Source organism: Podarcis filfolensis (assembly GCF_964270895.1).
Source record: "Podarcis filfolensis genome assembly, chromosome: 10".
Taxonomy (NCBI): domain Eukaryota; kingdom Metazoa; phylum Chordata; class Lepidosauria; order Squamata; family Lacertidae; genus Podarcis; species Podarcis filfolensis.
In genome coordinates this window covers 63,972,897-63,987,061 of record NC_139612.1, presented here as the reverse complement: position 1 = coordinate 63,987,061, position 14,165 = coordinate 63,972,897, and the positions used below count along the sequence as shown (strand labels likewise).

Genomic DNA, 14,165 nt, shown 5'->3' with positions numbered 1-14,165 from the left:
AGTAGTAGCAGTAGTAGATTGAGCCAGAGGGGTAGGGATGGTCAAGGAAGGGAGAGGAGAGGAGAGGAACCATTGCAAGAGAAAGGCAGAGAGTGACTCCAGAAAGGAAAGGGAGAAGGTTGCATGTACAGCGAAATGTTTTCCACAGGGCTTGCCGTCAGTTAGTGCTGCCATGTTCGCAAGACCAGCTCTCGGTTTGAAGTGGTAATGAAGCATTGATCACAGATGAGGCAAGGTGGGGACGGGGAGGGGGAAGAGAGGGGTTTGAATTGCCCTTTGCTCATTCGTTGTTGTTTTTTTTTATCTCCTAGCTGTGGAAGACAGAAAATTGTTCATAGGAATGGTTTCGAAGAAGTGTAACGAGAACGATATCAGGGTGATGTTTTCTCCATTTGGCCAGATAGAAGAATGCCGAATCCTCCGGGGACCAGATGGGCTGAGCCGAGGTGAGTGCAAGAAGCCTACAAACCCTCTTATCATTATTTTTAAGTGCTAATTGGAGCTGGAGATCACGGCCGGGGGAGACGAAGCCTCTGTCAGCATCTAGAGGCTATGCTCGGAAGCATGCCATGTGACAGAGGAACCCTTGCGAATTCTTTAATAGAAGCTGAAATTATCACCTTTTACTTAATAATAATAATAATAAAATGCCCAAGAGATTATCTGTGGCAACGTACATTAAGGCATGTCATTGCCCTCTTTGACAGGTAGAGAGAGAGATTCCACACGGGGGCTGTTTCTCCCATATTTTTTAATTTACATGCCCATCATTCTGACAGGTGGGGTGTACATGAGGGAATGGCTTACATACTGCAGAAATGCCTGTGGCCAGATGCATTGTGCTCACCTGCCTGCCTCTGGGCCCAGATCACCTCCTAAGATCATGCGGGTGGTTGTGCTTTCACTGCGATGCTCTCCCCTATTTCAGTTTTCTCTACGGGAGTGAACGTCAACCATTCCTCTAACACTATAGAAAGTAGGAGGGTGCCTTTGGGGACAGCTGAAGCCTGCTCTCTGCCTCTGGTGACTCCAGATTTACAAAACCAAGCCTGGTCCTATCTGCACCTCTTTGTCTGCTTCGCCCTACCCTGTGTTTGGTTTCTTGACAGCCGTGGGGCTGGGGAACTCGTGTGGACTTGCAGGCGGGGCTGGACTACTCATTTTTCCTGGCCACTGGCCATCCTGACAGATATGATAGTCCAGGCTTCCTCCAACTCAGCCCTCCAGATGTTTTGGGACTACAATTCCCATCATCCTTGACCACTGGTCCTGCTAGCTAGGGATCATGGGAGTTGTAGGCCAAAAACATCTGGAGGGCCAAGTTTGAGGAAGCCTGTTATAGTCCAACAACATCTGCAGGCCCACAGGTTGTCCACCCCTCGACTGAGTGTGGTGGCAACGTTTTGAGCCAGCCTTTATGCAGCAAACTATGTAAAGGGCTTGAAGATATGTAGCATGCCATCACTGTTTAAATGCATTTGGGTGATACGGCCTGGTCCATGCTGCTAATTTGCAGACCTAATTCAAGGAGGGAACTTATGTGGTACAGATCCCAGGGGGAATTTGGAAACAGGAAGAGGTTGACTCGCAAAGCACGTGGCGTGGCCATATAGGTCTTCTCAGCTGTTAATGACTAAGCTTGCCTAATCACATCTACTCCACTAGAAAAGAAATAATATGTAGCATTCCCTGTAACTGCATATGTTGCAATAGATTTGGAGGATGCTGATGTTTATTGGTCTTAGGGTTGTATGACGGTCAGCAAGGTAATGTCTGCAAATTCTGACATTTACTGACAAATCTGTAGAGCCTTGAATGATATCATTTTCACCATGTGCAGGTGAAGGAGATTCATCAGACCACAGATGCAAATGTGTATGTGTGTTTTAAGAGGCTCATGACACAAAAAGTCATACGCTGTCTTAAGACATACCAGTAAATGTCATTAATCATCAAATATCAGACATTTACGATAACATAAAAACCATCAGGAGGTGCATATTGGTTCCAATTTGTGTAGGAGTCCACACCTTCTCACTGCTTAGTATAACGTGGAATTCATTGTAAAGGGAAACACAGCAATATATTCACAGGAATATTTGTGCACTTAATAAAAATAAAAGTAATTCTGGGCCCCCCAGCTGAATTATACAACGTAGATAAATTATGCAAATCAAATTAAGCTTATTTGCATACATGTTCTTATTTGACGTAATTTATTCAGCATCTGCCAGTCATGAGATGAGGCCAGGAGCTGTGCCGAACACTCTGACTTCTGCAAATCACTTTCTGCTTCGGAAATGTCATCAGGCATCACTTCTCGTTAAATGTAGCCCAAGATTTCCTTCCCAGTTTCCCAAAAATACTCTCCCCTGGAAAACAGATCCTAATTCTCTACTGTTTTCTTTGGGGTGAGAGAAATTTCAACATATATACCGTATTTTTTGCCCTATAAGACGCACTTTTTCCCCTCCAAAAATGAAGGGGAAATGTGTGTGCGTCCTATGGGGTGAATGCAGGCTTTCGCTGAAGCCTGGAGAGCGAGAGGGGTCGGTGCGCACCAACCCCTCTCGCTCTCCAGGCTTCAGGAAGCTCTCCGCAACCCTTGGGAGACCGGCGCGACTTCGCGCCGGGCTCTCAAGGGTTGCGCAGAGCTGCCTGCACTCCCGGGCTTCGCGCAGCTCTCCGCAAGCCTGGGGAGACCGGCGCGGCTCCCTAGGCTTGCGGATAGCAGGCTGTTCTGGGGGCTGGGGTCGGGGGAAGCTCGGGCTTCCCCCGCGCCAGCCCCATGCCTGGGGGGAAATAATTTTTTTCCCCTTTATTTCCCCCCCAAAAAAACTAGGTGCGTCCTATGGGACGGTGCGCCCTATGGGGCAAAAAATACAGTATGTGTGTGTGTTTTTGTTTTCGTTGTTTTTTTTTAAAAAAAAGCTTTTCCCTTGCTTTTAAAACTTTCATTTTGTAATTTTATGTTGTGAATCGCCCTGTGAGCTTCAAATGAAAGGCAGATTAAGGATTTTATTAATTAATAAATTGTAATTAAAAATCAATATGGGGAAAAAAACTCAACTACCTTTATAAGTTTAAGTAAGATAAGCTGCAACTACCCCCCCCCCACACACACAATGTTCAAGAAATATCTTCCACTCCCATGATCTTCCCATGAGTTTTTGTTTCTTTCCCCACCCCACGCCACTCCCCCTTAATGGCAGAAAAAGAAAATTTCAGCGCACCTCTGGATCTCTGCATTTTCAAGCCCATCTCCACAGTCAAAAGAGGCTGGAAATTTGATTGCTGAGATTTACTGCTTTTCTTTACCCATTACAAAATTCTGGACATCTGCCCAATGCACACAGACCTGCTTATGTAGAGTTCAACCAGATACTCAATTGACTCAGTACTGTCCCATCCTCAAGGAACTTAGGAAGATGTGGCCTTGCCTTATTGCTCCATGGATATGGGACTGTCATTGTGCAGCTGCCATACAACGGATGTCAATACCACAGAATCAAGGGAATCACAGTTTATGCATTTTCATTGCAATTCTTACATGTATCCCAAAGGCATTAGTACATCGCCTTGGGGAAAATTCCTGAAAGTACCGAAACAATATTCTAAAAACTAGCAGGACCCATGTAGATGTCTGTGTTTTCAAGTTATCCTCAGTCCTAGAATGGGAACCTTCCTTCTCTCCCATTCCCTGGCATCAGGAGCCTTCTTATATTCTGAATTTTCAGTTTTCTGTACACTTTGCAAGCTTCTGTGTATCTAGGATCTTGAGCAAGCTTGTTCTCTTTGAGGTTTGCTGTTATTTCACTGTCAGAATAGATTTTTGAGGTGCAGGGCGAGCATTTTCAAGCACGAATGGGCAGGTGACAAATGTTGAGGGCATAAGAAAAGCCTGGCTGCTGGACCGGGTCAAAAGCCCATTCATTCCAGCATCTTGTTCTCATGGCGGCCAACCTGATTCTGTTTATCTAATCTATTTAACAGAATTAAATAGCAGGGCACCAAGGGGGAGAGGAAACACTCCTTCCATGTAGTCACTTTTCTTAATTGATCTTCAGTGCCAGAAGATTACGTCACAGTGCCAGCGCTACCATTAGACAGAGTGAGGCAGCCAGCCATTCCTCTCAAGCCCTTCAGCCATTCCCCACTGTTGGAAGGCAGAACTGTGTGTGCTATATGACCTGCCCTGAACTCCCATAGCTGCCCTTGGGTGTTTTAGAGGCAGAGGAGGGTTTAGGGCAGCTCAACTGGTTCCGCCGCACTGGGCGCCAAGCCGAGGTTGGCACTGCAGGGCATGGTAATTATGACATAGTGCATGCACAGAACGGAAGGCGAGAGGTGGGGGAGTGTCGGAGCTTCCGTACGACCGAGCTGAAATAGCTCTCCTCGTCATCGTATCTTCAGAATCCATCAACCTCTGCTCCAATGTTGATTAACGACCTAAGCCTTTAATAAGGCTTCAGGCACGCTCCCTCATTACGCAGAGTATCCAAACAGCAGCAAAAGGAGTGAGACATGTGCGCTACATTGCTACGTTTATTTCTAACTACGCAGGACAGAAAAGAAAGGCATCTGCTCTCTGTGAGAGTCAGTGAACAACTGTACAAGGAAACAGAAAACCAGTAACATCAACATCCGTCTCCCATGAGACTTCCGACAGTCTGGAATGTAAACAGAGTCTAGTGACTCCAAAAACTGCACAGTGGCATAACAGAAATCTAACAGGGAGCACTGAATTTTGGCCTTGAACAGGACGCTGTTAAAATTTGAAAGGCCAGTGTCCATTCCTGGTAGAGGACACTGTCCTGTCCATAGGAATAAGGTACAACTGGCAAGTTGGTTCACTCAATACTGAGCAAGATGGACCAGTATTTTCTGAGTCAGAGTAAGCCAGCTTCCCATGTATTTGTATAACTGTCCACAGGATGCTGGAACATCATCCCTGGAACAAAGTAACTCTAGAAAACCTGGTCTGAGTTCAAGGCACATTTTCAAACAAAGAAAGAGACAAATGGGACAGCAGAGAAAATAATAAGAAACCCAGTTGCGGGGATGGCAAGGGCAAGGCACAAACTGGGACTATGAACTTGTGACTCATAGCAGCAGGGATGGTCCTTATGGGCCAGACAGTATGCCAAGGCCTTAACCCGAAATAAAACAGGCAGTTTAGTTAATGCTCAAGTTGCATTTGAACAGTTGGCAGAAATGAGCAGTTAACAAGCTCAGGAGAAATCATAATAGGGACAGAACTTCCCAGGGAAGGAATTTGACCTCCAGCCAGACAGGGCAGTAAGATCTCCAGTGGCAGGTTGGAATGATAACTGCCGTTATTTGTACAGTCTCCCAGAAATATCCTCTGGACTTGATAAAGGAAAATGTTGACGTTCGAAGTCTTCAGTAATAATTTAATCAAGAGGTTTCTGTGTTTGGGGTGAGTTTGGGATTTTGCAAGATATAGATATGAGATATAGCAGAGCCATCAGGAATACCTAAAGAACTGGGCTGGTGTGCCTCTTGGCTGGGGGCAAGGAATGAGTGGAAGGTAGAGAATGTAAGAATGCAAGAAGATCCCTCATGGATCCCCAGCCATTGATAGTCTCCATGACTTTGTTTAATCTCCGTGTAAAGCTATCCAGGTTGGTGGCCACAACTATGTATTGGCAGTAGCAAATTCCATACATGCTGTGTAAAGAAATACTTCCTTTTGTTTGTCCTCAATGTCCCAAAATTCAGGAGCAAAAGAAGGACAATGAATGAGGAAGCACTACGGACTTGCACCCTTCAACTTGTCTGGTCCTTCTGTGCGGCATGAAATACAGATGTTATACTCAAATTATGGGTCGTAGTTATGTCCCAACGCAGCCTTCTTCAAAGTTCTAGGTGTTTTGCCTGTCCTTTGAGGGATGAGGCTTCTGAACATTATTTGTGATGACCATAAGGGATTCTAAGATTTTCAGATATGTTCCCAGCCTTAGAAGATTGGGAACTATATATCGAGCTACTCTCTGCTCTTCAGAGGAAACAGCTGAGATTAAGAGAGGTTGAATGATCTTTTCCTGTGACCAGGAAAAAAATACACATGCAGCCAAAATAAATTTGGTAGAAAAACCTTTTTTATATATAGAGTTACAGCTCAAGCCATATTATAGCCCCAGCTACCGACCGCAGGAAAGTAAATTAAGCATTTAATTTTTTCATGTTAATAGGACTAATTGGATTAACTATGCAAGCTGGAAATGGATGAGTGCAGGTATCTGGGCAATTAGTTCAATATTAATTGTAGCCAATAGAGAGTCAAGTGTTTTCAATCCTGCACGAGTTATTTCGCAAGGCAAACAGCACCCTGGGTTTATACACTTGTCTGGCAGAGGTTAAGCTCATGTTGTTTCAGTCATGAAAGAGTCCCTGACCACTGTGAGCCATCAGCAAATGATGGGATTTGGCTGTGTGTGTTGATTCGTCCCTAGATTGCAATTGCACAATGAGCCACAAACTGATGAAGTGTAGCAGTGCAGTGCATTGGCCAGATGACGGTTATTACTCTGGGTCCTCCTCTCTGCACAGCCCAGATCAAATTCTTGATTGAACACACAGATAGATAGAGGGAGCATACTGGGTTATGTATGAAAGCCTAGAAGCCGTACAGACTTTTGTGGCTTAGGAGCAAAGGCAGCACAACTAGTAGCAAGCACAATGTTGCATCTGTTGAAAACTGGTGTGTGTAACAAAGAGATGCACAAATTGGGAGAGACATGCAGCACACACTTCGGGGATGGAACCGAAGGCTGCGCAAGTCGCACGCTTTTCATGTTTTGAGATTGCTGGGGGAGCCTTTGTGCTAAACTCCATCTGTGCATCTTGTTAGGCTGATTGGAGCATGGAGCCCAGCCATGTCATTGTGCTCCCAAACATTTTAAAATTTCCTCCGGAAGAAGGGCACCCTTCCAAGGCAGGTTTAGGCAACTAGCTAAGATGCTTAGTGTTGCTGCTGCTGCTGTTAATATTACTTGGGATGGGACATGATGAGGGTGGATGGCCAACTATTTTTGTTTATTAATTTGATCCAAAAATGCTTTCTTTGAAGGGTGGAGAGTAAATTAACTCATCCATTCTTATGTGCTTGTTTATTTTGAACCTACCTCTCAGGCAGAATAAATTAGGGCTCCTGGAGAAATTACTGTTTTGTCTGATGGGGCTTGTCCTGTGAGTTTTGGCAAGGTTCAGCCATGTTTTTTAATGTCTGTATGAAGCCATATGGAAAGGTCTGCCAGAGATTTAGGGTAGAGTATGTGGGTTGAGCTCAGCTCTGTTTTCCCTGTTTCAGAGGAACCACAGGAGTAATAAAAAGATCTGTACAGGTGCCTAGAGATGGTGATAGTCTGGATGAAGGCGAATAAACTGAAGCTCAAACCCAACAAGAGGGAGATATTTATTATGGGGACTCAACTGATCTGGAAAGTTACAGTTCTGTGCAAGATGGGATGGGAGTCGCAAATCTCTTGGAGGTGCAAGATTTAGGGATATTTTCTGACCTTACAGAGATCTTAGAATCTCATATCGTAGTCATGGCAAAGCATTTACACTGGTCCACCAGCTGTGATCATTGCTAGGCAATGAAAACTTGGCCTGTGTGATTTATGCTTTGGTAACTTTTATATAAAAGGTACAGGGATCTAGCATTGCTTTTGAAGACTGTCCAGAAACTTGGAAGTGTGGCAGCCTACTTTGCTGATGGGAACCCACTCTATTGAAATTAAAATAAACTGGCTCCAGAGTTGGTTGTTGCTACAATTCAGACTAATTATTTTAAATGCTAACTGTTCAAGCCATAAATCGCCCTTCCCCCCACTCCCTTCAGAAGCTAGTGAGATGCTTCAGACTCCATTGAGCTTAGTAGGATTATTCTGAATAAAGAGGTAACAGAATTCTGTGGCTCAGTTCAGACATTACACTAAACCATAGTTTAGCATTATGAGAACAAGCCACAGCAAACATGGATTCCCCCTTCACCTCAGACATCGCCACCAGGAGGAATCTGGAAGCTTTTGCTTCCAGTTAAGGTTAACCACAGCTTGTTCTCTGAACCTGATGAACTCTGCTTAATCTTAACTACTGTTTGTTTGAAGCGACTTGATTGCAAAATGCAGGTTATGAAGCTTACTTGTTTTAACACATCTTAGTTAGCATTAACCGTAGTTTAGGGTTCGGGTGAAGCACTATGTCGTAGTCAGAATCAAAAGCTTTCAGACTGCTGCTCAGAGTTGTGAAGAAATTGGAGATGGGGGTGAGGAGCAGATAAGCCCCAGGCTCGCTGCAGCTTGTTTTTGTCATACTAAACTACGGTGTAGCATAATGTTATAACACATTTGTGTGCATTCCAAGCATCATGAACTTGGGGAAAGTTTTTTTGGGGGGACACCGTGGTCCTCCTTCAGATTTTGGTGAACCAATGAGGGGAGACTCTAAAGACCAAAGCAGCTTATTTGGTGGGTCAAGTGATTGGTGAGACTTCCATAAATACTACACAGATTTGATCAGTGAAGGTTGGTGACCTTCTGAACAACCAAAATACATTGTGGGGTGGTGGTTGTTTTTTTTAAAAAAATGTTTTTATAAACATGCTTGAACTTGTGGAAAGGATCACATGAAACCCACTACAGCTTTCTAAGAGACCAAAGGAAGCGTGTTGTGAAGCAAAAGTAATTCCCCCCCCACACAAAATTATTAGGAATGCTTCAGAAATTCAGTCATTGCCAATCCCAGTATAAACTGAAACAATCTACAGCCTCCTGTAATTATGTCTTGATCAGAATTTAGTTATCTGCCGACTTTCAAACTTTCTGAATGTTCTGACAGAGATCTCAGCTGAAAAAAATATAGAGAACTACATTTAAAATGTGTATGTTGAGATAAAATGTGTTTAAATATAGTATTTAAATGTGCATTTTGTGCATTTTTAAATGTGCAGATTAATGCAAAAAAGGAGAGAGGAGGGAATAGATATTTGGGGTGAAACATGCAGAAGTGATACAGACAAGAAACAGGCCACTTTTTGCACCCCTAACCATTATTTTGCCAAATGAATATTTCTCAGCAAGCGCCCAGGGAACAGTGTATGGAAAGCGGGGATGAAATAGTGTGGGGGAGCCTTATCAGTTTGCAGCTACTGAAATTTGCTTGCAGTACTGATGAATAATGGCAAATCTGAGTTAAGATACCATTTCAATTGAGATGACAAGTGTAATAGATGCGTCTCTAAATCTGCGCAGTGACAAGTTCTTGTGCTTCTTTCTGATCCCGTCTGCAAGGAGGAAATTGCTTTGAGAAAACCTTTCTCCAGTCAAACACTGATCTATTCTGGACAGCTGGCAGGCAGTCTCACAGAAAAATAGTGAAAGTTCACTCGCTTTAGGATTTACTAGCAATCTGTGACATTCCAAAAGTAGAGTTGATTAATCTGGATCAATAATCCTGGCTACTAAAAGAGAGCCCTGATAGAAAGATTGGTTGCATATATATATGTGTGTGTGTGTCACATGTTTTTAGCATCTTTAGGTATGTATTTGCATCTTGGGCCTGCCCTGTTCGGAGGACTTGTGTCAGGTTATAATGCTTAAGAAAGCTAAGTAAATAAATAAATGCAATATTCATGTGGCATAAAAGAGGGGAAAGGTGCGCAATATGAAAATAATAGCAGAACAAGACAAGTTGCAACATGATCACAGTGCTGGTTGCGGACAAATTAAGAGTAATGATGCTCCAGTGGTAAAGCTTGAGTGAATAAAAAGGTCTGTGACTCACGAGGAAAGATTGTAGGTACCTGGTGCATTTTGAGAGGGACTTCCAAAGAACTGCTATCAGCAGTTGGCGAAGAGTAGGGGTGGGGAAAGGGACACGGGTGGCACTGTGGGTTAAACCACAGAGACTAGGGCTTGCCAATCGGAAGGTTGGGGGTTCGAATCCCCGCGACGGGGTGAGCTCCCGTAGCTCGGTCCCTGCTCCTGCCAACCTAGCAGTTCAAAAGCGCGTCTAAAGTGCAAGTAGATAAATAGGTACCACTCCGGCAGGAAGGTAAACGGCGTTTCCGTGCACTGCTCTGGTTCGCCAGAAGCAGCTTAGTCATGCTGGCCGCATGAACCGGAAGCTTTACGCCGGCTCCCTCAGCCAACAAAGCGAGATGAGCGCCACAACCCCAGAGTCGGCCACGACTGGACCTAATGGTCAGGGGTCCCTTTACCTTTAGGGGTGGGGAAACTGAGGGCCAAAATGCAGGTTTCTCTGACCAGCCCTCACGACTCTCTCTCAGGCTACAGCCCACTCTAACAACTCCCTGTGAGGGATTGCGTCCCTCAGACTGAAAATGTTTCCCTGCCCCAATGTGGAGGTATCTGGTTGGCCACTGTGAGAACAGGATACTGGAATGAATGGACCACTGGCCTGATCTAGTGAGCTCTTCCTACTTTCTTGCCCCCATATCTCTATACTTTCTTTCCAGGTATTTTTGTTTTCATTCTGAAAACTGGATGCTTTGCTCAATGAAAGGGCACAGAATTCAAGCTTTCCCCAACCTGGTGCCCACCAGATGTTTTGGGCTATAACTCCCATTATCCCTTGCCATGAAAATGCTGATGGGACTTGTAGTCCAAACATCTGGAGGACATCAGATTGGGGGAAACTGGTCTATTTTGTGCAACACAACACTGACGAAACTTGATGCTTTGGAGGAAAGCATGAGGCGATGTAGACATTCTGGTGCCTAATGTTTGTGAGTAGGAAGATATTTGTTAATTCTTGCAGTTTGCACATTGAAGCATGAGATTTGATTAGCCATATCTTAATGTGCATGACGGTAAATGTTATTAATGGGCGGAAAGCTGCCAGGCTGCCCTCTTTATCTTCAGTGACCGCTTGGCGTTATGGCTATTTACGCAGTATTATTATTATTATTATTATTATTATTATTATTATTATTATTTAGATTTATGCCCTACCCTAGTTTGCAGGCTCAAGGTTTTAAAAAGCACTCTACCCTTGGCATTTGCCATCATCCCTAAGATGCATTTTTTAAAGTCTCATCTAACTCGGGTCTTCTTACCATGTTAGAAGAAAGCAAAAATAGAGGATTGACTGATTGATTTTTTACTACATAATAAAATAAAATAAAGGAAGCACATAAATTACATGCGTCAACAGAAGTTCAGTAGGGAAGTTTGCAAAATATATTTTCACTGTATTTGCATATTCTTAAAAACTGGAAGTAATCTAAGATTGAACCAAATAACACACACACACACACACACACACACACACACAAAATTTGGGGAAATCCTTTCAGTTTTGAAGGTGGGGAGGAACATATTAACAACAATTTGATGTCAGCAGCATGGTTACCTCGAGAGCACCAAACTCCATTTTAATTGTGTATCTGGAACTTGCCGATGTGCCATTGAATCCGGCCTGCAAAATAGTAACAGTCTCTAGTCATCCTCAGTTGTTACTGAGTAGAAAATGTGATTGATGCATAAACTGTACCTTAATGATTCGCTGTTGTTTTGCACATTGCTAAAGCTTTTCTGACCTTCTGTAGGCCAGCTCGGCATATACTAAGAAAGCCAGTGGGGAGGGCAGAGTTACAAGCCATACAAGACATGCGGTTACTGCCAAAAGCAGTAAGATTCAGTTAGATGTACCTGTGCCATGGCTCCACCCCTGTACCATATCATTGGCTGCCACTGGCAGACGGCAGGGGCTGGGGCAACAGCACAGGTAAGACTAAACCTAGGAAGAACATGTGATATTTTATTGTATTTTTGGTTTTTATGGAAGCCGCCCAGAGTGGCTGGGGAGGCCCAGCCAGATGGGCGGGGTATAAATAATAAATTATTATTATTATTATTATTATTATAACATGGGGAACTTACTTATACCTAGTCAGGACACTGGCCCAGCAGGCTCAGTATTCCCTACTCTGACTGGCAGGGGCTTTCTAGGTTTTAGGCAGGAGTCTTTCCTAGCCCTACCTGAAGATGCTGAGGTTTGAACCTGAGATATGTTCCATCAGATGTTATGAAGAGCTCAGAGGGATCGCAAGCTAGTGCTGTCATCTTAAGTATTGCATGTGCCCCAGTATTGCGTGTAATTTTGCCATGGAGTGAAATTCCTAGGCAAAAGAAAAAATTAGCTGGAGTAACTATTTCCTCAACAAATTACTTCCTCCTTAATTCTTTCTTTCCTCCTTTAAAGTTGTGTCCCACATGTTGATTCTCATTCATAGGAAAATTATAACATGGGCAGGAGCTGCCAGAGCAGATCTCAGGCTACAGCTGCCCCCTGTCAGGAAGATGTGCCCCACGCTGGTTCCTGGAGCTAGGCATACCTACCTTCAGTCTGGCTTGCATGTTGCAGAATACCGTGTGGAAGAGCTCATGATAGGTCACCTCTGCATGCAGTGGCCACCAGCAATGTCCATTGTTACCATGATCATTCTCAACATGATGGTGGCAACCTGCACTCATAGCTGTCAACTTACATATTTGAAAATAAGGGACCAGCAGCCAAAATAAGGGATTTTAGTCAACCAGCTCCCAAGCCAAAGGCAGAAAGCCCAGCCAGCCCAGCAGCCAAGTGAAGCCCAACCGGCAAAGGGGGTGCAGCAAGGAAAACCACTGTCACCTCTCTGCTGGGAAGTGCTGAGCAAAGGCGAGTCCCCAGGCAACGTAGCCAATTTGATCGGCACAAGGCATGCAAGCTCCACCCCACCCCCCAGTCGTTCTTAGACTCCTTATTGGGTGAGCAACGCAGCCAAGCAACACAGTTGGAGCCTCCCTCCTCCCTGGCCGGCAGGGAGGGAGGGAGAGGAGCTGTTTCCTTTGAAACCCGGGAAATTTAAGGGACATCATCAATAAGGGACAGCAGCGGGAAACGGCGCTGGGATAAGGGAGTTTCCCGCCAAATAAGGGACGGTTGACAGCTATGCCTGCACTGTGAGCCACAGCACTTGTTGCGGCCACAGAGTGAGGCAACATTTACATGGACCGCATTTCAAGTGTCTTCCACATGGATGCTGGAACATGTATCCCAGCTTTCAGATGTTCCCTGATCAGTATGTGGATAGTGGCTTTTTGTCAGAAGTTGTAACCAGTCAATATGCTGCTCTCCAATGTTGTTTCCTTTCCAGTAAATCATGTAATTGTCTCCACACATGCGCCCCCTCTGCCCCCTATACTTCCACATGCTGCTGTTGTCTTCCTCCATGTACCCATCACTTCCTTCCTTGAATAAAGGGAATACTAATCCCCACGCTCTTGAGAAGACTTGGGATAGAGATATTATTTACTCCTCCTGCCTGTTGGGAAACCGGGGCATGGGGCTGCGGATGAGATGAGCAGAAATGTGGTCAGAGTTCGTTTTTTCTTGAGCGGCCTTTGGTGGGTGATTGCACCCTACCGTCAATGGTACAAAGGCTGCTGCTCAGAACCATTGCTCTAATGAAACCATACAGAATTGTACTTGTTTCTGTAGAGGAAAAACCAGAGGGGCCAAGCCCACGTAAGAGACTGCAGTTCCTAGCTGTTTCATAAGTGCCAAGGAGCAGAGAGCAGGAGCGACCCTCAAGAACTGGGAAGGGGAAAGCCTGGGAAGATGGGGAAATAGTGGAAAATTGCTTGGATAACTTGGGAGCTGCTGCATCAAAGCCTTTACCTTGTGTAACGGCTTTGCTGCAGCTGAGAGAATGAAGATGGGTAACCCTTATTTATCTGCTTATATTGAGTAATGTTTTAAAGATAGATGATTTTGAGACTGATGGTAAATTTGGACCTCTTTAATTTTAGTGCACAGCCTCAATATGGAGTCTAGCCGAGGTACTGTAGACCATTTACCATTTTACTACTACACCTATTTGTCTAGAATTATGTATAGAAAGTTGTTAATTTGTTTGAATATTTTTAATTGTCCCCCCAAAATGTTTCCTGGATTATACCTGCAGAAACCTGTCATGTGTCTAAACAGTTAAAATATCACCAGCTGATCGGCTGTATCAGAAAAATACAAATTAGCATAATCGCTTATTAAATAATTTTGATATTCAAATTTGATGATAGTGCTAAGCTATGCCATTTATTCCTACATGAATATTGTCCTCCCTGGTGCTGAGG

The 14,165-nt window shown here is 44.3% G+C and overlaps 1 protein-coding gene across 50 annotated transcripts in view; it reads left to right on the top strand.

Annotated features, from left to right (window-relative positions):
- CELF2 (CUGBP Elav-like family member 2) overlaps positions 1-14,165 on the top strand; it is a 541,589-nt gene that overhangs the window by 455,581 nt on the left and 71,843 nt on the right. For 26 of the 50 annotated variants that reach the window (XM_083572836.1, XM_083572845.1, XM_083572843.1 and 23 more), the window contains 2 exons: positions 312-446; positions 13,842-13,871. In XM_083572836.1, the coding sequence (XP_083428962.1) occupies positions 312-446; positions 13,842-13,871 (165 nt within the window). The remainder of the gene's footprint in view (positions 1-311; positions 447-13,841; positions 13,872-14,165) is intronic. The other 24 variants (XM_083572850.1, XM_083572830.1, XM_083572829.1 and 21 more) reach the window with 1 other exon arrangement.